The 25311-nt window shown below is 36.9% G+C and overlaps 4 protein-coding genes and 1 non-coding gene across 5 annotated transcripts; 4 read left to right on the top strand and 1 right to left on the bottom strand.

Moving 5' to 3' along the window:
- Positions 1-128: 128 nt before the first annotated feature.
- LOC113071921 (ubiquitin-conjugating enzyme E2 L3-like) lies at positions 129-4646 on the bottom strand. The gene is made up of 4 exons (XM_026245196.1): positions 4509-4646; positions 2823-2918; positions 2145-2331; positions 129-1298 (listed from the first exon to the last, which is right to left on the bottom strand). Exons 1-4 carry the CDS (start codon positions 4578-4580, stop codon positions 1144-1146), a joined length of 510 nt encoding a protein of 169 aa, XP_026100981.1. The 5' UTR covers positions 4581-4646; the 3' UTR covers positions 129-1143.
- Positions 4544-24324, top strand: LOC113071969 (tectonic-2-like). The gene is made up of 6 exons (XM_026245200.1): positions 4544-4686; positions 5543-5617; positions 5727-5847; positions 23143-23334; positions 23849-23969; positions 24069-24324. Exons 3-5 carry the CDS (start codon positions 5746-5748, stop codon positions 23945-23947), a joined length of 393 nt encoding a protein of 130 aa, XP_026100985.1. The 5' UTR covers positions 4544-4686; positions 5543-5617; positions 5727-5745; the 3' UTR covers positions 23948-23969; positions 24069-24324.
- Positions 8240-8321, top strand: trnas-gcu (transfer RNA serine (anticodon GCU)). The gene has a single exon. It is a non-coding gene; the product is annotated as a tRNA-Ser (tRNA).
- On the top strand, positions 13379-14823 carry LOC113071953 (C-C motif chemokine 3). The gene is made up of 4 exons (XM_026245198.1): positions 13379-13526; positions 13834-13954; positions 14194-14307; positions 14495-14823. Exons 1-3 carry the CDS (start codon positions 13433-13435, stop codon positions 14297-14299), a joined length of 321 nt encoding a protein of 106 aa, XP_026100983.1. The 5' UTR covers positions 13379-13432; the 3' UTR covers positions 14300-14307; positions 14495-14823.
- On the top strand, positions 15930-17725 carry LOC113071937 (C-C motif chemokine 19). Its single transcript, XM_026245197.1, has 4 exons — positions 15930-16115; positions 16530-16653; positions 16856-16976; positions 17442-17725. Exons 1-4 carry the CDS (start codon positions 16040-16042, stop codon positions 17469-17471), a joined length of 351 nt encoding a protein of 116 aa, XP_026100982.1. The 5' UTR covers positions 15930-16039; the 3' UTR covers positions 17472-17725.
- Positions 24325-25311: the final 987 nt, after the last annotated feature.

Here is a 25311-nt window from a genome sequence, read left to right as displayed (position 1 = left end):
CGAACTAGAGAAAGCCCGCAGAACCTCTTTGCATCATAAAGAGTGGAGTAAAATACCACTTAAGATGCATTTTGAAAGTTTAAAATGATATACTTCATAAAGAAACTGTAGAGAATGTTCTAGAAAACTCACGGTCAACTACTGCGTTTATTCTGTGTCGGGAGAAAATGGGAATAATAATTCTCAGTAGCATACATCTCTGTAAATCTAGGGGCGGTTTCCATGATGAAACCCAAATAATCAACAATATACAAGAATTTCCTATGAAACATGTTAAAAGAGATGTTTAAAATTAGCCATCATGGAATTTACGTTCACTCACACAAAGAGCATTGTTTTCATTCTTCCCATTTTCATTTGTGAAACAAATATATTTTATACAAATATCTGCTCCTAAGCCACCTTTGTTACTGACTTTACAGTGGTTTTTGCCAATTCGAGGCTTGGTAAAGGGCTGAAAGTAGCCTGTCCTTTAGACATCCCGTGCAACCCAACAAGTGCAGTTAAAATAAAAAGGTTATATGAAATAATCTGTCACTGTCGTCGAAATCCTCCAGCTCTGTAACCTCAATTTCTCCTTAATATCTCCTTTTTGTTTTGTAGAAATCAAAGAGCACAAATGTAAGAAGAGGGAACAACAACAACAACAACATAATATACATGATAAATAACAATCCATCTTTGTTTTAAATGAACTGTCACTTCCAAAAGTAATTTCTGAAAGTTTTGTGTAATAATGCAATGATTCATTTTCTCATTACAAAAGGGTTAAACAGCATTCGTCAATGAAACGCCCTGTACAATTTTTCCAACTTCTTTTTTCTTAAGTTAGCCTCTAACCAAATTTTGATGCTTTCAAACTTGAGAAAGAAAAATAAACAAGTTAGTAAGGGCCTCAAGCTAACACCAGAAACTCAGATCGGATGTCCTCGCGGCGTCCTGCTTCAAGACGGAGGCTGCAGCTGCGCTGTACTTCTCCAGCTCGACTAGAGTGACACGTGGAAAGGAGAGGAGAAGGAGGGAAAGCGGGCAGGAGGGAGGGATAGAGGATATGGTTTGGGAGTCGGGAGGAAGGTAGTAGAGCGAGGGGAAGAGGATCAGAGGAGTAGGAGGGGTCTGGGGCTACACACTTGTCTTGTATTGTTAGTCCACTGGCCGCTTTTCGCCGTGTTTCTTTGTAAACTCTTCTGCATTCTTAAAGAATTTTTTACGGTCTTTTGAGTATTCTTCTGCTAGGTCGGCCCTCAGAGGGTGTTCTGGCTGTGGGTCATTCACCAGGGCAATGAGCGACTGAATTACTGTGAGAAGAAAGGGAAAAGAATGCACATTAACATTGGTTACAACAACAACAAAAAAAGTATTTATTAACTATTTTATATATACACACACATATACTGTTCTTAAAACAGTTGATTAATTTTTTTTTCTTATAGTTCTAAAACTCTTTTAAGATTTAAACTCTATAGTTTAGTGAGAGAACTATATAGAGAACTATAATATAATATGGATTATTAGTTTATCCCCCTATTTTAATTTTAAAGTTTTAGTTATTGTGTGTTGTCTTTTTGTCAATTTAGTGGTTTTATTACATATTCTTTTTACATTTTTGTTTTCATTAATTTACTTTAATTTTAAATAAATCTTTATTTCAGTTATTTTAGTACATTAAGAGAAATGTTGCACTGGCAACTAGCGGAGTGAAAATATTATGTTTTATTTCAGTTAACATTTGTTTTATTTTAAGTAATAAAAATTGTGTTTTTACACACTGTAAAAAAGTGTTTTTACAATTTTAGTAAAATATAATAACCCTCGCCTTCATATTTATGAATAATCTTTAGTATCATATCATATTTAGTATCAATTAGATACTATTGTAGTTTTTATTAGTAAGAAGTAAATGACCATCATCTTTATAAAACAAAAAACAAACAGAAAAAAAAAGATTAATCAAAATAAACCTGAATAAAAAAAATTTAAGATGTTGCCTACTATATAAATAGATGCACAATAAATACAAACATCCTCACAAAGCATTTGTTCGTGATTTCATGGTGTGTTTCTCCACCAGGATCAACCGAGCTTTAGCAGGCTGACTCATGTGGCAGTTTCAGGCATACTGCAACAACTGCAGCGCATCTCACCTTGGTCAGTTTTGGTGGCTGGTTTCCAGTTCTCTGCACTAATGACAGGCAGGCAGACCTGTCCCTTCTCGTCAATGTTGGGGTGGTAGATCTTCGTTTTGAACGTGATCTTGGGTGGTTTGAAAGGGTATTCTGCAGGGAAAATGATCTCGATCCTGAACGCCCCTTTATCGTATGGAGGGTTGTCCTGTGGGAGAATAAGGTAAATGAGGTGAGCCCAGCTCAGTCTATAATGTACATGATTACAAAAATAAATAAATGATGAAATCAGGACAGAAGTCTGAATGCATGAGGTATAAGAACACATAAAGCTGATGCATTGATATAGTGTAGGTCTAAATGCAGTCTAGCTTTAAAGTCCACAAGAAATCAGCTCAAAATTAAAATTCAAGCAATGTACAGAGGTGCCCAAATTGTTTACTACAAAGTGCTTGAATGAAAGCTGTCGACTGAAAGTAAATGTTGCACTTTATTCGACAGCAATGTTTTAAAACAACTATGGAAAAAATCACCTGTTCTCTATATTTGCAAAATTGCTAATTAATTTTAAAATGTAGAAAAAAAAAGATATCCTAAAGCTGTTAAAACATACCATTTCTTGTCATTATACTTTACACATATGCAAATCACATGTAAACAATTCATAAAAAGATGTATGAGCATTTACTAAACACCTACTGGAACAATGAGGCCTTGCCATGTCAATATGTTTGATTCATCAACTTGAATGTTACGGAAGTTTTTCATCCCAGATTTGCGGATTTCTTCAAGCTCCTGATAAAAAGGGTTAGAAACAAGGATGCATTAGACACTATTACTGGGTTCGCAACTTCTGCTAATCAAATAGAAACGTTGAGATATAGAGATATTATGCTAAGACAGTCTCTCCTAATCTCACAATGGCCATTAATTAGGCAACAAACAAAGCACAAACAAGTAACAGTTAACATCATAGGCCAAGACCTCCTATGTATGTTTATCATGGACAAGACATCATTCCCAAATGTAATGTGAGCCAGGTCTTGACCTAAGGAGTTGGAGAAATGATCCCCTGCTCAGCAGCTTACTGTAAATAACTGACCTGAAGTACAAGCGTGCGTGCATTAACAACAACAACAAACCACACCTTAAATATCTGAAGTGTAAGCAGCTTCATATTCAATAATTGCCCTAACATGTGCGGTTTACGAATAATATTTAGTCTTACATAGGAACTATGCAACTAATTTGATTATTCTGTCAATTATTCATTTTATTAATCAGATTAAAAAAATTAAAAGTTAATATAATAATTTTATAATCAAATTTGTTGACTACTTATTGCAATAAGTCAAATCAAACATCAGCAACTACATGTTCACTGTAGTATAGTAAAGGGGTGTTTTAGTGCCCTGTAAGAATAACCCATTTCCTTCAATCTCCACTGAGAGCTGTCTGACATTTACAGCCATTCTTATCAAACAAGGAAGTAAACTCCTTAAAATGAACACTGTGACATACAATATGTCCACTAACTGTACATAAACACCCTAAAACCTAAAATATACGACAGTTCAGAGAAGCTAAGCTACAAAAAGCATTGGTCAGACACATCTAACGTTAGGTGTCTAAACCCAGGTTATTCATGAGTTGTGAATGAAGAGACTTCGACAAGACGGAAGTTTAGAAAAACGAAAGCTTGTTGAAGACATACTTACGGTTTCGTTTTATTATTATTTTTTATCAAGGGCGTAACTACAGCTAATCACCTGAAACTAACGAAACCGTTTAAGTAGTACTCTACTTATTTGTTTTATTTAAAGCTTAAAATGTAAAAATAAATGCGTATATTTCATAGATGCGGCTGGTTTGGTTCGTTGGGGTCATAGCTAACGTCATTGCAGCGGGGATGAAACAACATTATTCGCTTAAAAACATCGATTAGTTATTGTAACAGTCGATTAATTTATAGTTTTTGTATTCCGATTTGTTTGAATCAACCGAATCCGCTGTGACGGAACTCGTCGTATTATACTCCTGTACGTTAAAGTAGATTTCTGTCATTTACTCTGTGTCAACGAAATATAAAACACTGCAGCCTACTGTAACGTGTCCTTTGACCATGTATCTCTCCGATCTGGACCCAAAAACCCTGTTCAAGCGTCCCGCGGCCTCCACCGGCGCTTTATCTCCTTCATGTTTGGAAACGCGAAGCTAGCCGAGTCATCGAGAGAGTGAGAACTGCTCGAACCAACGCCTATATAGCACTAGCGAACGATCAAATCGCCTTTTCTAGGAGCTAAACTTTATGTTTAAACCCTCATCGCGTCGTCGTGTGTGGTTTTTCTTTTTGCGATATAAAAAGTATACGGTTTGGACGTCTACCTTGTGTAGTCTCCTGCTCGCCGCCATCTTGAATCTTTCAACTACTACCAGAATGCACCGCGCGGCGCACATATGAGCTCGTCCGCGTTCTTAAAACTTCGGATGATCTGGGATCAGATTTAATATTCGCGCGCAACCGACGCAACAGGCGAAACGGGAGCGCGTACAATGATCTCAGGTCAGAGCCCTTGGGTACTTTCCATTACAAAACGAAACAAAAATGCCACTGTGAATGGAATTGATTCTCCCTTGATTAATCAAAACATAATTTAATTAGCCTTTATTTTTTAACGTTACGTATCTCGAAAATGTATTAACCTAAATTAACGACTAAATATAACGGTTTCAGTAAACTTCGGAATGTAGGTGTGCCCATAGCATGCAATAAACGTCCTTGGCAAAAAGTAAGTGAGTCTTCCGGATTTCTGTTTCCGTACTAGTTATAATAACCACACGATGTCACTCCAGAGTAAGGAATAATGCTTACTGTTAAGTGGATATTTGATGCAGATATTTATGTAATTTAAGAGTAATCCATCATTAAGCATTTTTAAGTTAAATATAAGAGAACAATAGGGGCCTTTTTCACTGGAGGAACTGTTGGGTTATGGACTTTTATTTTTGTCAGAAGTGCCGGTTTGAAGTTAAAACTCCTTAATAATGAATCTGAAATGGGTCTCAGAGGGTTTCTGCTCAGAGGGAACATGATTGCTAACAAGCACATCGTATACTTTGGAAAGAAATCAACTGGTCTATTATCTCCAGATAGAATAACTAAAATGAATGCGCTTGCCATAACGCCTGTGGACCTCTTGAATGAAACATGAGCGCAATGGATTTCTATGTTAAGTCCTATTTAACTATGTAAAAAAAGTCTTAAGTAATTGCATTAAATGTAAACTATAAAACATTTTCTTTTAATTTTAAATAGCATCCAGTTAGATGTATGGAAACATTACATTGAGTTTGCACTTAAGTATTTTTTTTTTAAAGTACATTCTTTTCATACTAAAGTGCATTTCTTTTTTTACAAGGTTACCGTCACTGTACTGTCCCAATCAAACAACAACTCAAACCAGCCTTAGATGGTTTATTGGTCTCCACACCTGGTGAGCATTTCCCAAAAGCATTGTGTGGGCTGTTTGTGTGCTTTTGAAATTGTTTATGCATTTGGGGTTTTGTCAGTTTGTTTATTTGTTTAATCTTTTCTCGTCACAGGAGCCCATACTACATCGCCATGCTTCCAGATATAAAGTGGACTTGCATGCTCCCGTGGTTTCCTGTAAACCACATGACTGAAACAACTTGTTCAGACTTGCTTCCCCTCCAGCAATTTCAGGTAAAGATGGGACGTTACAGATGGGAAGCACTAACTGTCTTGTTCCCACTTTTGCTGTATTTAGCTTTCAAAAATCTTCACTGGCTTTACTTAATACATTAATCCATGATTATTATGTCAAACTAATGCTTTACATTTCAAGGTGAGGCACTTTAGTAAAAGACTTTGACGTGAATGACTCTGATAACAGGCATAAACACAAGTATGCAATTGCATAGAAAAAAACTGTCAAAATACATAATTGATGCATATGATCTAACCTAAATATTGATAACAATAGCTGTATTTTCCCTTTATTGCATGACCTGCTTCATGCAGTTTTGGACTTGTAACTAGGTCAATTATTTCTTATACAGCTTAAAATCTTAAAGATGAGCTTCAGAGCACCATTGTAGCAAAGTAGGTTAGAGCTTCTTCTTCTTGTTGTTGTTCTTCCGCTCTGGAAGTCTATGGCTCCCCATTGAACCGCTTCTGGGAAAGTTATGAAATTTGGCACACTGATAGAGGACAGTCTCAACATTAACCACAACAAATTTGGTGTCTTTAATTCAAACTCTCTAGCGCCACCACTTGTCCAAATTTGCAGTCATGTTTATGCTAATAACTTTTGAACCATAAGGTCTAGAAGAAAAATCCTTTTCCCTCTGATTCCTAGGCTAATGCAGAGTTGAATGGACTCATTTGACTCTTTCGTCAAATTGGCTCAGATCATCTTCAGACCATGCTGGTAAAAAGTTATCAAAAGCTTTTTGATAGACCCATCAGTTCTCGAACACCGCACAAACAAATTTGACAAAAAGCTTGCCAAATCGGAGGTTATGTCTTTCCAATGTTTTGTTGTATTCAGACCAAACTTGGTGTGTGTTATGATAAACTTGACCTGACGTTACTTGCAGAGTTCTGCCTCAGTGCCACCTAGTGGTCTGGAGACTTGTCTAGTTAGATTTAGAGCAGCATACTGAGTGAAAAAATATAAAAAAATTTGTCAATTTGTTTTATATTTTATGAACGTATTGACCTGTCGCTTTTAAACTCTGTATGTGTCATCAGCACATTAAAAAACTCACTCAGAAATTGCTGGTAAAATTCACAAACAATCAGCAGAAACAGCAGTGTTTAAAAAAAAAAAACTAGTTGTGTTATATAACTTTCTCAAAACAATGTTGGGGCTCCCTGGAACACTTAAACTAGTTAAAAAAATATATTTTTATATATTTTGCCCACTAAATTTGTTTCACTCAACACCCTCTCTCATTTCCTTTGTTTTAAAATAATTTAAAATAAACATTTCATGCCTGAAGTTCAAGGCTTTCTCAACAAAATCAATATAGGGGTTTTCTATTGAACCTTTGTGGTTTGTAAGTGGTCATTGTTGGCTTTATTACTCTGAGATTACTGGAAGGTTTGCCACTTCCTCCGACATTGTGCAACTGAGAAACCAAGGGTATTTTCCCCCAATGAATGTACTTTTAAATTAATTGTTCTGCAGATAAAACTGCACATACATTTGTCCATTTTTGGGTTAATGCCTTAAGAATTTTTTACTTAACAAAAGTATTACCTGCTCTTGATCTTGTGAAATGTGTGATCGCATCATTGATTACTCTTGAAAAACTTAAAGATCAAGTAGACAACGAAAGAAAAATATCCAAACTTTTTCAGACTACTGTAGTTTGCACACACGCAGCCCACTGGTTCGGCTACATCATATAGTTTATCAGTAATAAGGAAAATCTGGCTCTGATCTTCAGTGGCACAAGACAGATTCTCAGATCTTTCTTTACTGCACATAGAGAACGATTTGACTGAAAAATATCAGAAGAGAAGAGATAGTAAAAGAAATATAGTGGCATCTACAGTTGCGGGTATACAGCTGTACCATGAGGAGATTTGCCCCAAAAACATTTCGCAGTTACTAGAGGCCTGTATGTCCAATGTTTTGTTGACTGAGCCAGCCATGCCATTAATTATGAATTTATCAGTCTTTTGCATGCAAAAGTCAAATTCTGCTTATTAATATTATGCCAAATATAAGCAGAAGATCAAGCTATATGCACTTTCATGACATCGGGTCAGCCTACAACAATTAATTTATTGGTTATTTTACTAATTGGAATACAATGAATTCATGACAATGTTTTACATTCAAGCTACCAATAAAATTTAAAGTGAAAAGTACTTTAAAAGCATCTGGAAAGCAATAAAGTAATATTTAAAGCTGTTTTTAAAGCATTTGCTGCATGGATAAAAAAATAGGCTAATAAATAATTCCTCATATCAGACACAAATTGTGTTGCAGCAAGTCTTAAGCAGTCTGTGGCACTTCTCAGGTGTTATGAGAGCCCAGGTTGCTCTGATAGTGGCCTTCAGCTTTTCTGCAGCTTTTCTTTGTGACGAGGTGGCCGAGTGGTTAAGGCGATGGACTGCTAATCCATTGTGCTCTGCACGCGTGGGTTCGAATCCCATCCTCGTCGTTCCTTGCTCTGCTCGTTCATCTGCTCTGCACATTGGGGAAGTCGTGGCCTAATGGTTAGAGGGTTGGACTCCCAATCGAAGGGTTGTGAGTTCTAATCTCGGGCCGGACGGAATTGTGGGTGGGGGTAGTGCATGTACAGTTCTCTCTCCACCTTCAATACCACGACTTAGGTGCCCTTGAGCAAGGCATCGAACCCCCAACTGCTCCCCGGGCGCCGCAGCATAAATGGCTGCCCACTGCTCCGGGTGTGTGCTCACAGTGTGTGTGTGTGTGTTCACTGCTCTGTGTGTGTGCATTTCGGATGGGTTAAATGCAGAGCAAAAATTCTGAGTATGGGTCACCATACTTGGCTGAATGTCACTTCACTTTCACTTTCACACTTTGCATTGTTGTGTCTGGCATATCGCATCTTCTTCTTTCCAGTACCCCACAGATTTTCTATGGGGTTAAGGTCAGGCGAGTTTGCTGGCCAATTAAGAACAGGAATACCATGGTCCTTAAACCAGGTACTGGAAGCTTTGGCACTGTGCGCAGGTGCCAAGTACTACTGGAAAATGAAATCTGCATCACCATAACGTTGCTCAGCAGCAGGAAGCATGAAGTGCTCTAAAACTTCCTAGGATACAGCTGCGTTGACCTTGGACCTCAGAAAACACAGTGGACCAACACCAGCAGATGACATGGCACCACAAACAATCACTGACTGTGGAAACTTTACACTGGACCTCAAGCAACGTGGATTGTGTGCCTCTCCTCTCTTCCTCCAGACTCTGGGACCCTGATTTCCAAAGGAAATTCAAAATTTACTTTCATCAGAGAACATAACTTTGGACAACTCAGCAGCAGTCCAGTCCTTTTGAAGCAAGACGCTTCTGACACTGTCTGCTGTTCTTTAAATAAATTTACGGAAGAGGGAGTTGAATGAGGTGGTGAGCAGACCAATGCTGCACAAAGTGACTTGAGCAGGTCACAGTTTGTTAGTGGGTGGAGGTAGTGGAAGGACCTGGGGATGTAGGAGCTTCCTGACAGCCTGATGAATGAAGCTGTCCTTCAGTCTGCTGGTCCTGACCTGGAACTGTGCACATTGCAGGTGCCACTCAGTTCATCAGGATGCTCTTGATGGTGGCTCCATAGAAGGTGCACATGGTGGGGGCCAGGGCTCTGGCTCTTCTCAGTTTGCAGAGGAAGCAGAGACGCTGCTGTGCTTTCTTGGCCAGTGCTGCTGTATTGTCAGTTCAGGAGAGGTCCTCTGTGATGTGCACACCCAGGAACTTTGTGCTACTCATAGTCACACTAGCAATCTGGTTAAAGTGCACTCTACTGAAGTCAACAACAATTTCCTTCATCTTCTCTATATTCAGAGAGAAACTGTTGTCACTGCACCGACCCAGCCAGGTGGCTCACCTTGCTCTTGTAGTTTTTCTCATCTCCGTTGCTAATGAGACCCACTACAGTTCTCCAGCTTCCTGTCATCCACATAATTAATGAAGAGGTTGGAGTTGTGTGACGGTGTGCAGTTGTGTGTCAGCAGATTGAAGAGGATGGGACTCAGCAGCACACATCCTTGGGGGTCCTCAGTGTTCAGTGTGATGATGCTGCATGTGTGCTGAGTGGACGGCAATGGCGATGGTGTCATCTGTCGAGCGGTTGGAACGATATGCAAACTGGAAGGGAGGTGGGGGGCAGACTTGATATGATGCATGACTAGCCGTTCAAAGCATTTCATGAGAATAGGAGTAAGTGCAACTGGATGGTAGTCACTGAAGCTGGATGGACGGCTTCTTCGGGACTGGAATGATGGTGGAAGCTTTGAAGCATGTTGGGACAACAGCCTCATCTCCAGCTCTAAATGCAGCGTTCCGCATCTTCAGGAGACCTCCCTTGTCAACCACGGCTTCTGGTTGGCCCAGAAAGTGACGGTCTTTGTGACTGTTGCATCATCAGTACACTTGTTGATGTAGGCAGTGACGGTCTCTGAGTACTCTTGGAGGTCTGTAGTGTTACTGTATGTGGCAGCCTGCTTAAACATTCCAGTCAGTGGTGTCAAAACAGTCTCGAAGTGCCTCTGCCTACCCTTCCGGCCAAAATTGTATTTTGTTTGTTTGATTTGGCGACTTTAACAAGTGGTCTGTATGCAGGCATCAGCATGACAGCAATGTGGTCTGAGGCACCAAGGTGGTGGAGGGGAAGGGCCTTGTAAGCTTATCTCTGTGTGGTGTAAACAAAGTCCAGAGTGTTGTTTCCCCATGTTTGAAAGTTTATGTGTTGGTGTATTTTCGGGAATACACTCTTTAAGTCTGCATGGTTGAAATCCCCAAGCATCAGGGTGGGCTGTCTGCTGCTCACTATTTCATGAGAATCTGCTGCTGGCTGCTTGGCTTGGTCCTTACATAAAAAAAACAAAAAAAACAATTACATTTAACAAACAAAATATGCTCAGAGCAATTATCCAAATTAACTTTCTAAAAAAAACAAAACGTAATATAATCACTTTTCCATTACATGTAAAACTGAACTATTTTAGTGAAATGACATACAGCCAAGTATGGTGACCCATACCCAGAATTCGTGCTCTGCATTTAACCCATCCAAAGTACACACACATGGAGCAGTGGGCAGCCATTTATGCTGCAGCACCTGGGGAGCAGTTTGGGGTACAGTGCCTTGTGCACAGACCCACACTGCACCAGCGCACCAACTACGAGGAAGCCGAGGACCAAACCGCCTCACATCGACGCCATTTCACCACCCAACCCTTAATAAAATCCACCATTCGGGGAACTTACCTTCATCCTCGAGTTGTGTCCTTCTTCACCCCGCCACAGCATCATTCATCTGTGAGCATGCTCTTGATATATGTATTTTACCATTTTGTTGAGTTTGAAACATGTGACACATTCATTCTGCTATCACTGATAAATTGGTCCCCCATAAAAAGAAAAAAGAAAAAAGATAATTACCTACAGGCGTACCTGGTCATCTACACTATTTGGAAAAAGAGGCAGCTTTTCTGTGATGGGTATGCTTTTAATTTTTTTATGTATTTTTAATGTTGAATAAATGTTATATAAATATATTAAATGTAGAACATATAAAAAAGTGTTTGTGGCTTGTCTGCCAGTGCACCCCAAGCATTAAAGTGAAACTCCACCTATGAGTACAATGCGCCAATATTTGCTCTATTGTGTTTCATGAATGAGGCCTTTTAACTGTTTTCTCATGCATGTGCTTTACATTAAGATATGATACCATTAGGGCAAAAACTGTAACCTTCCAGTGCAAATTACAGTTTACCTGTAAGATGCATGGTTTGCAATACCTATTATTTATAAGAGCAAAGAAAAATAGAGATGCAAATAAGTGATTGTAGTATAGTTATATGAAGTAAATTCCTCTGCAAAAAAAGAAAAAATGTAAAAATGTAAAATTTGGACCAAGTCAAAATTTTATTAATATTTAGCCTGTAATGGTGCATATTTTAAGTTAGATAGGTCAATGTAATTCCATTCAGTATTGATGGCTTCAAACAGATAGGAGTTAAAAAAAATATCTCCCAGTTAGTTGGAGTTTATGTGAGACCAAATATTCTTATTTGGTTCAAATCTGGACGCTGACCAGGCCAAAACACAAGCCTGATGGACTTGTTTTGAAGCCATGCCTTGGTTATCTTTGCAGCATTGGCAGGAGCATTTTCTTGTTGAAAAATAACATCCGATCGTTTTTTTTTTAGACAACAAATTTTCAATTGTGATAAGCCAGCTATTCTGCAGTATTCTTTTATGTTCCAAAGCATTATTTGACTATTGTGGTAGGTGCATTCAGATCTTCAAAGACACCGCTCTGCCTCTTCACCATGCAACTTTGTGTTTTATTGTGATGCATGTCTTTGATAGTTTGTTAAACAGAGATAGTGTGTTTTGCTTAATTCTTAATTGATCCCTTAACCTATGAATAAATCCATTAAAAGATTATATAGAAGTATAAGGAATTGAAAATCTTTTGATGCAGATGTGTTTTTATTTTTATTTTATTCTATTTCTTTATGTTTACTATAAAATCTCTAGCACTTTTTTGGTTCTTTCTAACATGAATATGATTGACATGAATAGACTATTGGCACGAATAGACTGTTGTTTTTGGAAAGCGACGGTAAATTAGAGCGGGAAAGGATAACATCGTGCCAAGTTATGCTTTTTAAAAAAAGAAACTGAGTTGTGCATAATTGGTTGGAGGGCTGTGCTTCTGAAAATCATCCAAATAATAATATCTTTACAATAGTTATGCTCTTTGTGTTGTTATGTGCTTCACGGAAAAGCACACACCCTTGAATCTGTGCCAAGCTTTCTGATACCAAAAGTCATTCAAACTATTCATTTTTAAGGTAATGACTTGTGTTGAAAAGGAAAGTTTGGAAAGGTCTAGAATAGATTATGCAAATTATTTCTGTCCCCGCTAAAGAGATTTTAGACAAATTCAGGGAAATTAATTTTGTCCATCAGTCAAATGGGTTTAAAAATGTTGAGCCCATTGAAAATCTGGGATTAAAAAATATAAAATGTGATTTAAAAATAAGCAGAATGTTTTGGTATATGAATCATTATAGATCAAATTATGACTAGCTAAATATACAGATAATTATGTCTATATAGGAATATGCAAAAACTAAGATATTGGAAAAAAAAATCAGTTCGCTCAAATTGTTAAACTGAAAAAAAAAACTAGTAATCTAGTAGCAGAAATCATATAAAATAATTTTTATAGTTTCTTTAGAGAAAAACGAAAGTTGTGTGCACCAAACCGTTATGCAATTTAAGAAAGACGTAAATATTTCTCTGAGAGTTCAGCAGAATTTGTGTGTCCGGTCGTTTATGAGCTGCGATAAATTGATGATCAGGTCATGCAGCCCTGCGGACAATTATACGGGAATAAGCGGGGAGAAAAGCCAGTAAAGAATGTGGGAATGATAAATAGTTTTGAAACTGATGCATTTACAAGATAGGGGTGGAGCAAGTACGGTAAGTCTTGGTGTGAAAGTGAAAGCTTGCTCATTTTTTGTGTATAAATACCTGCTCCTGATACCTGCATGTCACACCTGTGCACAATTGTCTGATGAGCTTGCAGCGATCAAACACAAAGACAAGAATGCAGACCACAGCAGTTACTCTCCTGGTCCTTACTGCAGTCCTCTGGGGCAACATAGAAGGTAAGAAAAAACTCATGGCATACATCTTGCAGCTTCTCAGAAGAATCCTGCAGAATTTCAAACTGAAACTTTTCCTCTGTTGAGAATTGGCTGCAGCTCAGATTGATTAAAGAAAGAAAGAGAAATGCTCTGCTTTCTCTTTGCTGGCTTGCTTTTCTCAAAGATTCAGTTATAATGTGGGAGCAAGTTCCCGTAAGTCAATAAATGCCCAGGAACAAGCCAAGTTTTGTTCTTGCATGGGGTCAAATGTGGATAGTAGAGGAGTTTCCTGTGAGAAGTGTTGCTTATGCTGTCCTTTCACTCTTAGCTTTTTCAGACACAGCTGTGGACTGCTGTCTGACTACCAAGGACACTCGCATTCCAATACAGATTGTTGCATCCTACTTTCACCAAACCACAGAGAGTGGCTGTCCCATTCCAGCTACTGTGTAAGTATCCAAGTATCCATGGTTCCATGAAAAACCTCTAACATCCATAAAATATAAACGGTTCTTTATACTGTTAAAAGGACCTTTAGATTAGTAAAATGCTCTTCCTATTTAAAAAAAGTATTATTTTTAAGAACTGTTCACTGAAAGGTTCTTTATGGCAACCGCCATAATAAAATAATTTTGACTTCATTGATTCTGAAATAGGATTAAATTAATGCATCTTTCTATCCCTATAGATTCATTACAAAAAAAGACAAGAAGCTGTGCTCTCCACCAGAGAAAAACTCCTGGATTTCCAAGATCATCACACACTTAGACAAGAAGAAAAACACTCCTCAGTAGGAACACAGGTATATATATATTAAAAAAAAACTTCCCCACTTCAAGCTTTTAGTTCTGCTCTCATTTCTCATCTCATAGACATCTTCAAGGCCAAATCAGACAATAAGCAGAAGTTGTGCAGTTCTGCTTCCTTGAAACCTTTTTCTGGCTAATGATAACAAAAACTGAATCTAGTTTTGTTTTCCTGCTTGACAGATGGGAGGCGTACATGATGACACTCTGCACTGAGCAACACTGAACTACACTGGAAATGACTACACTTAATCAGTAACTGTCACAGTGATTTTTAAAAGACATTTACAAAGTAATTTGTGAATCATGCAGATATAGGGAATGCATGATGGCCGAACTTTGTAAATGGTAAAAGCAGATATGCTATGTGTATATATTTGACTGTACTGTTTTACTGTAGCAATTATGAGTCTCACATTTGCATGAATTATCCTGTGAGCTGTGACTGTATTTTTAGCATACTTTGTGTGACTGTAATTTTTTAAGAATGTGAATAAATTTGCTTTGTTAAATCTCCCGTGCACTGAAATTATTTAATCTAAACTTAAGATTATAAAGCACACATGGATGCATGGATAAAAAGACATCTCTTATGCTCATCAAGGTTGCATTTATTTGGTCAATAAAATTTAGTACGAACATTAATTTTGTGTAACATGATTAGTATTTGAAATAACTGTTGTCTATATGAATATATATTTTAAAATGTAATTTATTCCTGTGATGCAAAGCTACAGTTTCAGTATCATTACTCCAGTCATCAGTGTGTCATGATCCTTCAGAAATCATTCTATAATGCTTAAAACACATTAATTATTAATATTGAAAACAGTTGTGCTGCTTAATATTTTTTAAGAGTTTTCTTTGATGAATAGAAAGCTTAAAGGAACAGCATTTATTTGAAATAAAACCTTTTTTAACCTTTTTTAAACCTTGCCCTCAGATGCTTGTGATGTCAAATGCTTGAGATAAGGTGATGATGGTCATTGACAAGCGGCACATGTGCAAAAGGTGTTTGCAACCTGAAATTGCATGGGAATTTCCTGACTTCTTCAAATTCACAATGGCAGTGCTGAATAGAAAGGCGTCTTTAAAACAATAATACTTTTAGATTTGCTCTTCATTCCCTAAGAGCTACACATTTAAGCATGCAATCAAACAATATATCAAACCCAATAAGCCAGTCTATCATTAAAGACATCAGACAGAACTTCTGCTTCTATATTAAAACCCAACATAATTTACTGTTTGCTTTCCAATCACACACACACACACAGTTGAATTCCCAGCTATGTATTGACAAGAATCATGAAATCGGTCTAACAGTTTGTCAGGTTTATCTGAACTGCTTCTTCATTCATAGCGAAACATCTGCCAGTCTGGTGGCCTTTGATTGCGAAAGTATGTGAGAGTTTCTATTTGGGTTTAAGCGGAGAAGAGAAAAAGAGCAAGGAACAGATACAAAGAATACTTTGTGCTGTAAATGTGTCCCTCCTTTTGTCCAGGCCACAACCTCTCTTTCAGCCTTTGCAGCCTTTGACTTTGTTTGTTTTTTTACAGGACAGGGGAGGGACTTTTACTTGTGTAAAAATGAAACTTAAGATTGTCCTATAAAGCAGGGTAGTGATGAAGCAGTGAGAGGACAGGGCTAGAGAAGTGACAGATATCTTCCAGCTGCTTCAGCAGGACAAACGCGACACTTGTTCCACCATTTCATCTCCAGTTGCCATGGCCTCAGCCCTTATCTCTGCCATGAGTCTGATCCTCGTTGCATTGGCATTCATTCTCTGCAGCAGTCCGGCAGGTAAGTCATGTTTTCTTCCTTCATCTTCATCTTTATCTGCTTCATGAATCCATGGAGGATGGGATTTATTTGTTCATTTATTTGTTCAGTTATTTCACTTATATGACAGAAGGTCATGGTTAGTAATCAGAGAAAAGAAAATCCCATCCATTTTTCAGAATGTTAAAATGCAAATATTATAAATATATTTATACATCATATTTTTTAAGCAAATTAATGTCATTTAATATAACAACTAATGATATACAATTAAATATAAATATTGACACTTGATTTACACTTGACTGTGTTTTTCTAACAAACTGAGACGTCTCTAGGGACAGACACAGGTGGTGCTAAACACTTGTTTTCTTGTACTTCCTTCTCTTGTCTCTCATCATTTTTTAATTTCTCTTTTGTCTCAATCTCTCTCAGAGGCTCAAGCTGACTTAGCATTGGACTGTTGCCTGACGGTTAGTCATAAAACCATCCCTAGACAAGTCCTCCTCTCTTACCGGAAGCAGCTGAGAGTTGACGGCTGCTCCCGAGATGCTGTTGTGTAAGTATATTATTCAAATGAAACGATTGGACTGAGACATGTGTGGGAGCCTTGGAGTGAATGAAACCATTTATGAGCACATTTTTAAACAAAGCAGATGTGAAAGGGCGCATTTAATGGGAAATGTCATTGTGCTTAACATACAATGCTAGGATTGTCTACTTTTTTGTCAAATAATGTGCAAAAATCTACTCTCTTTCAGATTCACCACCAGGAAAGGACTGAAACTTTGTGCCCCAACTGCAGAGAAGGAGCCATGGGTTAAAGAGACAATTAAATTTCTGGACACTAGGTTCAAGAAGTGCAAAGAAAACAAATTTAATGTATGTAATTCACCGTAGTTTTGTTTCCTCAGTCATGATTTTTATGTGATGACATAAGGCTGGTTGCACAACAAGTACATCACTGTTATTGCAGGAGCCGTGCTGCAGGTCACTTTCTCTTTTCTGGTTTTCATCTGACTCATGACAGTGTTTATATATAGTAAATCACAATTTGGATGTTAAGGTCTTACTCATGCAAAACCACAAACTATTAATGTGTAAAACCACAAGCCAAAACATCCTCCTATGGCAAGCTTAAACAGACCACCAACACTGAGGACTGAGTCAGACCGTGCTGCATGTTGCATTATACATGAAGCATGTGCAGAAAACTGTATTTTAAAAATAATTATGTATTTAAATAAAAGAAGAATTATATCAGTTGAACTCAAGTCAAGTAAAAGTGTAACATCTCTTTATAAGCAGGCTTTAACTAACGGTTTTCTCTGTGTTCTTTTATTTCAGGAGAAACGCTGTCATGGCCTGAAGAATTGAGTGAACACATACACATAAATATATGCATTAAATGGCAGCTGACATAACTCACTTCTAACAGTTTCTGTAATACATTTAGGTTCTTCCTCTTTCAGTATTTTCATTGTTGTTTGATCTTCCCATATTTGCTGTTGTGTGAACATATTATTCCTTTTGTGTGTGTGTGTGTGTGTATTCTATTCTGATATAATCTTTGTGGTGGTGGTGTTTTTTTATGTGAATAAATCTGATGAAAAAAAAACATAAATGTTGGTGGGATTGCATTCTTCAAAGTCCTGACTTTATACACATAAACACACATTCATCAAGCTAAACAGGCATCTCTCCCAAACCCTAAAAACAACTTCGATGATTTATAATGGTTAAAAAAGTATTATTTAATTAGTCTTTTTGTGAATAATCTTTCATTTTTTCTGCATCTAGGTCAGAAGGTCATGAATGTGAGCCTTTAAAAGTGAACTTTTTTTGGATCCTTAAAGTGAATTCCAATCATTAAACCTAACCTAAATTACAAATTTTGGCTTTTGGAAGCCCATGAAGACATGATTTAGTGTCTGCATTAAGGTTTTGCTTCTCCTTTAGAGATTCTGTCTGATTTTATTTCCTCAAAGCCACAGCTGCGAGGTCACACAGAGTGGCACTAATGAGCTGATCAATTCAGTTTAGTGCCAGCACCAAAAAGAGGACGCCACACATTATCACACGGTTATCGTCCTCTCACATCGTTTTTTAGTTTATATGCATAATTATTATGCTCTTAAATGACGGAATTATCTGTAATGTTGGTAAGTGAGATTTGAGCGAGAAAACAGTCCGTGAGCATCACAAAACAAAATCTGGATAACTGCTAGCAAGCATCTTGTTGACATGGAGAAACTCAGCTTGGCTGTACAAGCACATATACATTAATGATCTGAATTTAGCATGTATTAATAACTTAATAAGTATTTTTATAAACACTCATGGTCTAGAGGCAACAATAATGTACATCTGCAGTCAGTATGGGATAGTTATATGAATGTATGATTATTTCAGTGTTTCAGCCTGCGTTTATTCTGGCATCAGGTCAGAGAATATCATCCTTTCTTGTTGGAAACGTGTCTGGTGTTTCCTTCAGCCTCAGTGCTGTTTCATCGTCAAATGCAACAGGTAGATTATTTCTAAAAACATCTCGATGCTATAATAACTGCATTTAAACTGCTATCTAGTGTGCTGCCTTCCTAGACGTCAAGTTGTGTTTACATACTCAGAAGTGCTGTTTTGGTGTCATGTTCAGAAATAATTTATTGTGTGTAATTCTTTGGAGACTCTTTGTCTTTTTCTCATTAATCATAATTATTCCAGTTCAGAGCTTTTGCCCATGCTTTGCATTAGTTTAGCACTGTGTAATTATGTAGATTTACAGTTTTTAAGTTAGCAGACACTTTTCGAAACTGTATAAAAGTGTAATATGTGAATGTTGGAATGTTTGGACTTGACATTGTGGACTTCTTCAGGTAGCATCATCCCGTCATCACGCTGTATGCACAGTGGAATCTTTCATATGAATTACTTATGCAGCAGTAATGGTAGGTTTGTGTAAATCTCTGTCTTCATTCTTATTAGAAGTTATTTCGAATCAGCAACATTAAAATGTGAGCAACATGGAAAGAAGTAAACAAGCTGTAAACAAGCATCTACACAATAAACAGTTACTCTGTAAAGCCCCGGTTGAAATGACAGGAAAATAAAATCTGTGTTAATAACCTTTATTCCATACAACCTGTGTGTAATAAAGCAGGGTGTGATCACCTATGCATCACATTTTTGTGCATGACTGAAATTCCCCTACTGCTTTGCCTTATCAGGATATTGCTCTGTACATAGACTTATATGAGCTCTAAAGCACTTGCAGGGTGCTTTGTCTTTTATGGGTTAACTTAGTAAAATGAGAAACTACTTTCCTTTCTATTTCACCTCAGCACAGGTGTTTGTATTTTTTTTTACTCGAGTTTGCAAAAGAGTTGCTTTAGATTGCTTAAATCAGTACCACAGGTCCTTTTTACTGGGGATTTCCACTGATGTGATATGACACTTTCTTGTAAGCTGCTGTGGAAAGAAAGTGTCTTCTAAGAACATACATTATTTTCCAAAATGTAGGGTCAGTAAGGTCAAAGATGCATTAAGTTGATCAAAACGGATAGTAAAGACAATTATAATGTTATATATGGTTTCTGTTTTAATCAAATTCTGTTCTTTTGAATTATCCATTTATCAAAGTGTCCTGAAAAAAAGTTGCACAGTTTACACAGTTGATAATTATAAAACATGAGCAGAAAATCAGCATATGAAGGATTTTTATGGTTATACATTTATAACATTTTTAAATGGTTATATTAAATTGTAATGGTATTTTACAATATTACTGTGTTTTTGATCAAATAAATGCAGCTTTGGTCAGCAGAAGAGGCTTCTTTTTAAAACATTTAAAAAATCTTCTCAGCTTCAACATTTCAGTCCTTTTTTTAACTGTGGTGTAAAATGTATTGTACATTTTCCACAGTTCTTACACGATACACTTAAACAGACCAGTAGTATGAATTCATTTAATATCTTGTCAAGCAAGATATTTAATGAGACAGTTTTATTATAACATCCACAAGACAGGATAATAATATTTTTCATAATACTTTTTACATTTAGCAAAATTGTAATATTGTAATTTTGCATCAGCTCATAGTATGGAATGGATCCCTATTTTTTTTTAAAAACCTGTATGTTAACATCTATTGTTTACGAAAACTAGATTTCATCATAATTCATCCGGTTAACTTCTTCAGTAACATGATGGGAATATCCCTGACATTCAAGTTAGACAACCTGCAGTGACATACCACTAGAATAGAGGCGTTTTGAATTGTGATTATAAGGGGAATCGCCTACAGTAGAATCCTGACCAGAAGGAGTGGCTCAACTGTAGAATTTTACCACTTGGAGTGTTTCTCATCACACTAAATGTTGTGCGGTGGTGTTTTGTTTTTCCTGAGGCCTTCCAAAACACAGTCCAAGTCCTCAGGAATGCCACATCTAGACCTAAAAATGAATTAAGCCCCAAATTAATTTCACACTTAATTTCTGTCCTGACACCAAACATTTAAACGGCTGTATGTGTTCTAAGAAGACACTCCCTTACTGCAGCCGCTTACCAGAAAGTCCCATCTGACCAGAAATAGCACATATGGTACTGTTTACTTTTGATTACTGTCTGTCTGAATGCTCAAAAGAACAGCATTTATTTGAAATATAATTCTTTTGCAACATTATAAATGTCTTTACTGTCACTTTTGATCAATTTAATGCATCCTTGCTGAATAAAGGAAACCAGGCAATACACTTGCCTTACTGGAATGTTGCACTGAATGCCATTATATTCTCTCTTTTGAATACCAATAAATCAAAGTGGCATCCTGGTGTGACAGTGTCTTAATCGCCGTCTGCAGCTGTGTGAGAATGAAGCATCTGTCCCTGACTGCTGCTTGAAACCACTGTCTCCGGAGACTCTCTTGGTGTCTGCATGTGTGGAGGAAACTCCCAAAGCCTCACTCATTATACAGACCCAGATTTATGGCAAGATTGTCCCCAACAAACCCCCGTCCGGTTAATGTCTCTTTATATGCTACTGAATTCCTATGGCTCTGTGGTAGAGCAATGTGCTAGCAGCGCGGAAGGTCATGGCTTCAATTCAGGGAGCACACATACTGATAAAAAAATTTATAGCCTGAATGCACTGTAAGTCGCTTTGGATAAAAGCGTATGTTAAATGCATAAATGTAAAATGAAATGTACCATGAAATACAGTAGTTAATGAGTATTTATTCCTTTCCCTCAAACCTTCACATTTACATTTATTCATTTAGCAGAAGTTACTTCGAAATGAGGAACATCACAAGAGTATTGCTTTAGCCAGTGCAAGGTCATGGGTTCAGTTTCCAGAGAATGCATGAACTGGTCATGAATATTCCTTGAATGCAATGTAATTCGCTTTGATACCGTAATGTATAGCATTTATAGCGATAGTATAGCACTATACTATTTCATAGTGTAGTCATTTATAAATTAAATACCTTAATGCTTTTAGACAATATATAATAATGTGTGTGTGGGTGTGTGTGTGTGTGCACGTGTGTTTGTCATTCCCAGCCAAGTTTTTGCGCCTCTCAGCCGCTGCACGTGTGATGTTTCCCCAGGCGAGTGTGACATACGGTGCAGTCATGACTAGGTAATAATTAAAGCATACACAGCTGAACAGCTGTTTGAAATATATCAATACTTTTCATTGGCATTCTGATGTTCAGTCTTTGCTAAGCCCCAGTGGTCAGTTAACAAATAAGCTAATCGTCAGTCCTACTTAAGTAAAGTGTAACAGAAAAAAATTACTTGCAATTAGGGCTGCAACAATCGATTATTTTTATAATCCATTAATCTAACAATGATTAGAATGATTGATTTGATTGATTGCTGACTAATCAGAAGACATTTATCGATTATTTAGCTTTTGAAATTAGTTAAAGTATTGAGATATTACATTTATCTGACGCTTTCATCCAAAGTGACTTACAATTGCTACATATGTCAGAGGTCGCATGCCTCTGGAGCAACTAGGGGTTAAGTGTCTTGCTTAGGGTGTCTCACAGTGGATTCGAACCCGGGTCTCTCACACCAAAGGCATGTGTTTTATCCACTAAATTAATCACTTCAGCCTTTGTAAGTCATGTTATGTAATTACATTTATACGATTAATTTATACAAATAAATATATTTGGCACACAAAATGAGATGGCAGAGAAACTCTCTTATTCATCATTTAATTAGCTATATGAAAAAGTAGCTGAATGACAGCGCTCTGCCTAAAATCTTTATGGATAAGAACCAAATAAAGGCTAAATGATAAGACGTTTTATTTTTATTAACAATCTCTGATATAATCTCTCACAGTCCTGACCTAGATCAGACCTTTGATATCTGCAAACCAAACTATGACTTTAATGAAATATTTTTTCCCCACTAATGAAAAGATTTTATTATTTGCTATCTCCACGCGGGAGAGTTGCTTTATAACAGAAAATCAAGTTGTAATTTAATCTGAAAGCAACACAACTCTTGTTTTTCATGTTTAATACTGTACAGCTGCTGGATTCAAGACTATCTGTTGCATGAAGTACGATAGCTATATAAATAAACGTGACGTGCCTGGACTTTACTGAACTACTGAGCTACAGAGCTCATGCAAACATCCACATCGCTGTAATCAGATACGCTTAAAACTGCTGCTTTCCCATAGCTGTCAGTTTGTTATGTTTTTATTTTGTTATTGAGAGGAAAGCCTACATATTCATCCAAACGCAGCTCAGAAGCCTCGGGTTTGCCAATATTTGTAGACAATTTTTTTATTATACGTTTTATTATCGTTTCAGGCCTACTTGCAATGTCTCAATTCATTCCAGTCCCCATCAGAATAATATCCAATTTGTTTTTACCATTTTACATGCACATTTTACAGAAAAATAATGTTATTCATGGGAATCTCTGATTCATTTCTATGGGATGTTTGTGAAGCTTGTCTGAGCGGGAAACATTAACAAAGGGGATGCAAGGTTAAGGTTATTTATTAGTGTAAATTTTCTCTTTTCAGGACTGTACTCAAGAAGTTCTGGGGCTGTTTGTGACTCCTGGACCTTTCGGTGGAAGTTTCAGTCCTGTTCCAGAGTATCATTGCTCAGCTCATTCCTCTGAAAAAGACCCTGATTGGTTCTCCTTCCTCTGTGTCACCTCTACTCTCGAACAACAACCCCTTTCTGGGACTCTTCTACAATGGCGGGACAGTGTAAGGAGAGGAAGTGGTTCTGTCCTCTATAAAGTTTCAGTTTTGATTATGTCTAACTTCACGTATTATTAGACTTACAGTACTCTAAACTGTTCAGAAGTTTGTGGTTGGTAAGAAGGAAGTCCCTGCTCACCAAGGCTGTATTTATTTGATCAAAATGAATTAATATTGTGAAATGTTATTATAAATGAAAATAACAATGTTCTATTTTCCATTAAAAAATTTCTGATGCAAAGTTAAATTTTCAGCATCATTATCAGCATCCAGTCTTCAGTGTCACAAGATCCTTAATACTGCTTTATGCTGATTTAGTACTCAAGAAACATTTCTTGTAATTCATTAGGATTCTCTGATGAAAACACAATCCATTTGAAATAGAAACCTATAAGTGTCTTTAATGTTGATTGATTTAATTCACCCTTATTGCATAAAAGTAGCCTACTTAGTGACCCTGAACCTTTAACCAGTAGTGAAATATTTAGTGATTTTTCTAAAATTGCACGTATTTTTGCAGCTCTCCAAAGCCCATTCCATCATTGCAAGCTCTGCAGATGACAGCTCCTGTACCTCCCATTATCTACCGCCAGGGGGACCCAATATTCACCAAAGATGACTAACACTTCACCATCCCACAGGTTAGAGACAGTAACATTGTTAGTGCATGTATAAGTTTATATGAGTGTGCACATTCATGCATGTGGTATGAATAGTAATCCCATTTCTGTTGTGAGCAGAACTCTGGACTGGGTCAGTGTGTGGAAAATGCTCCAGTGGCATTTTTGGAAAACTCTCAGTGCGTGGGGAGGCTACCGTACCCACTTGAGAGTGGATGTTAAAGATGGATGGGGAGGTAGATATTTAGTATCACAGTTTTCTTTCTTTCTTTCCTTCCTTTCGTTAACACAACCAAACGTAAGACAATCAACCAAATATTGCAACATCATGCATTATATTTAGTGATATACAATAGATACTATTGAATCAGACATACCAACAGTGCTAACTTTTCAATATAAAAATTTAAGGTTCAAATTTATTAACAAAGCTTTTTAAAAAAAACTGTCTGTTTGCCTCTTTAAGGAGAATCAGTTTTGTATCTCCCAATTGTACGTCACTTTGTATAATAGCATCTGCAAAATGACTAAATGTAAATGTAAATATGTGTGCATACTTTTATACTTTACATTAAATAAATGTAATTTAATATTAATATTAAATATTTAATGTTGCAATAGAAGACATTTTTAAATTGTAGAAATATTTCACAAAATGTCTGATCTCGATATGTCTAGATGCATATCCAGTTTTGATACTTTGAGAACATTTTAACTTTTGAGAACATAGAAACAACATGGAGGACAGAGTGTGGCATGGTAAACCCATGTTTAAACCCAGAGCTAATGCAAAATTTCCCTGTGAGCTCTTCTGTGACCTTTACTGACAATTCTCTTATTACACAACCCCCTGGATCCAGGTGGGTCCTAAACGCACACATATAACTGAGATTACTGTATAGATGTAGTTGCATTTAATTTCTAAATTTATTTTTACATTTGAATAAATTCCTCTTGATCAAAATACAATAAAAGTCTTGAATTTCTTATGGTTACTAATATAATGAAACATAAATAGCCTTGAAAACAACACTTATCAATTTTGTATTTTTCTTTGTGTTGGAAACTATGTTGAAGTTGTAGCATTATGTTCTTAAATGAGTTTATCGCTCATGTTTTGGTATTTTTGGATGGTTGCTTTGAACATGAAGCACCTCCAGTCTCCCGCAGTGTGACATGTTAGACCTCATCTACAACATTGTAAACAACAGTTTTGTCATACTTGTGTGTGCAGTTGTTATGACTTAATATTTGGGGACAACATAAAATATTGGTGATTTTAAAATGTAATTATTCACACCGCAGAATTCTTTAGGTGAGCTGCAGGTAGGTGGTTTAAAAATGTAAATTAACTTTTGTTGGT

Source organism: Carassius auratus, chromosome 5 (genome assembly GCF_003368295.1).
Source record: "Carassius auratus strain Wakin chromosome 5, ASM336829v1, whole genome shotgun sequence".
Classification (NCBI taxonomy): domain Eukaryota; kingdom Metazoa; phylum Chordata; class Actinopteri; order Cypriniformes; family Cyprinidae; genus Carassius; species Carassius auratus.
This window is presented reverse-complemented; position numbering and strand designations above follow the sequence as displayed.

Excerpts from the sequence above, each read along its gene's own strand:
- LOC113071921 (XM_026245196.1), bottom strand. The coding sequence starts at position 4,580 with ATGTGCGCCGCGCGGTGCATTCTGGTAGTAGTTGAAAGATTCAAGATG. Across the intron at positions 2,919-4,508 it reads CGAGCAGGAGACTACACAAG|GAGCTTGAAGAAATCCGCAA; the intron begins GTAGACGTCCAA and ends CCTTTTTATCAG. Across the intron at positions 1,299-2,144 it reads AGCCACCAAAACTGACCAAG|TAATTCAGTCGCTCATTGCC; the intron begins GTGAGATGCGCT and ends TTCTTCTCACAG.
- LOC113071969 (XM_026245200.1), top strand. The coding sequence starts at position 5,746 with ATGCTTCCAGATATAAAGTGGACTTGCATGCTCCCGTGGTTTCCTGTA. Across the intron at positions 5,848-23,142 it reads TTCCCCTCCAGCAATTTCAG|GACTGTACTCAAGAAGTTCT; the intron begins GTAAAGATGGGA and ends TTCTCTTTTCAG. Across the intron at positions 23,335-23,848 it reads TTCTACAATGGCGGGACAGT|CTCTCCAAAGCCCATTCCAT; the intron begins GTAAGGAGAGGA and ends GTATTTTTGCAG.
- LOC113071953 (XM_026245198.1), top strand. The coding sequence starts at position 13,433 with ATGAGCTTGCAGCGATCAAACACAAAGACAAGAATGCAGACCACAGCA. Across the intron at positions 13,527-13,833 it reads CCTCTGGGGCAACATAGAAG|CTTTTTCAGACACAGCTGTG; the intron begins GTAAGAAAAAAC and ends TTTCACTCTTAG. Across the intron at positions 13,955-14,193 it reads TGTCCCATTCCAGCTACTGT|ATTCATTACAAAAAAAGACA; the intron begins GTAAGTATCCAA and ends CTATCCCTATAG.
- LOC113071937 (XM_026245197.1), top strand. The coding sequence starts at position 16,040 with ATGGCCTCAGCCCTTATCTCTGCCATGAGTCTGATCCTCGTTGCATTG. Across the intron at positions 16,116-16,529 it reads TCTCTGCAGCAGTCCGGCAG|AGGCTCAAGCTGACTTAGCA; the intron begins GTAAGTCATGTT and ends AATCTCTCTCAG. Across the intron at positions 16,977-17,441 it reads GCAAAGAAAACAAATTTAAT|GAGAAACGCTGTCATGGCCT; the intron begins GTATGTAATTCA and ends CTTTTATTTCAG.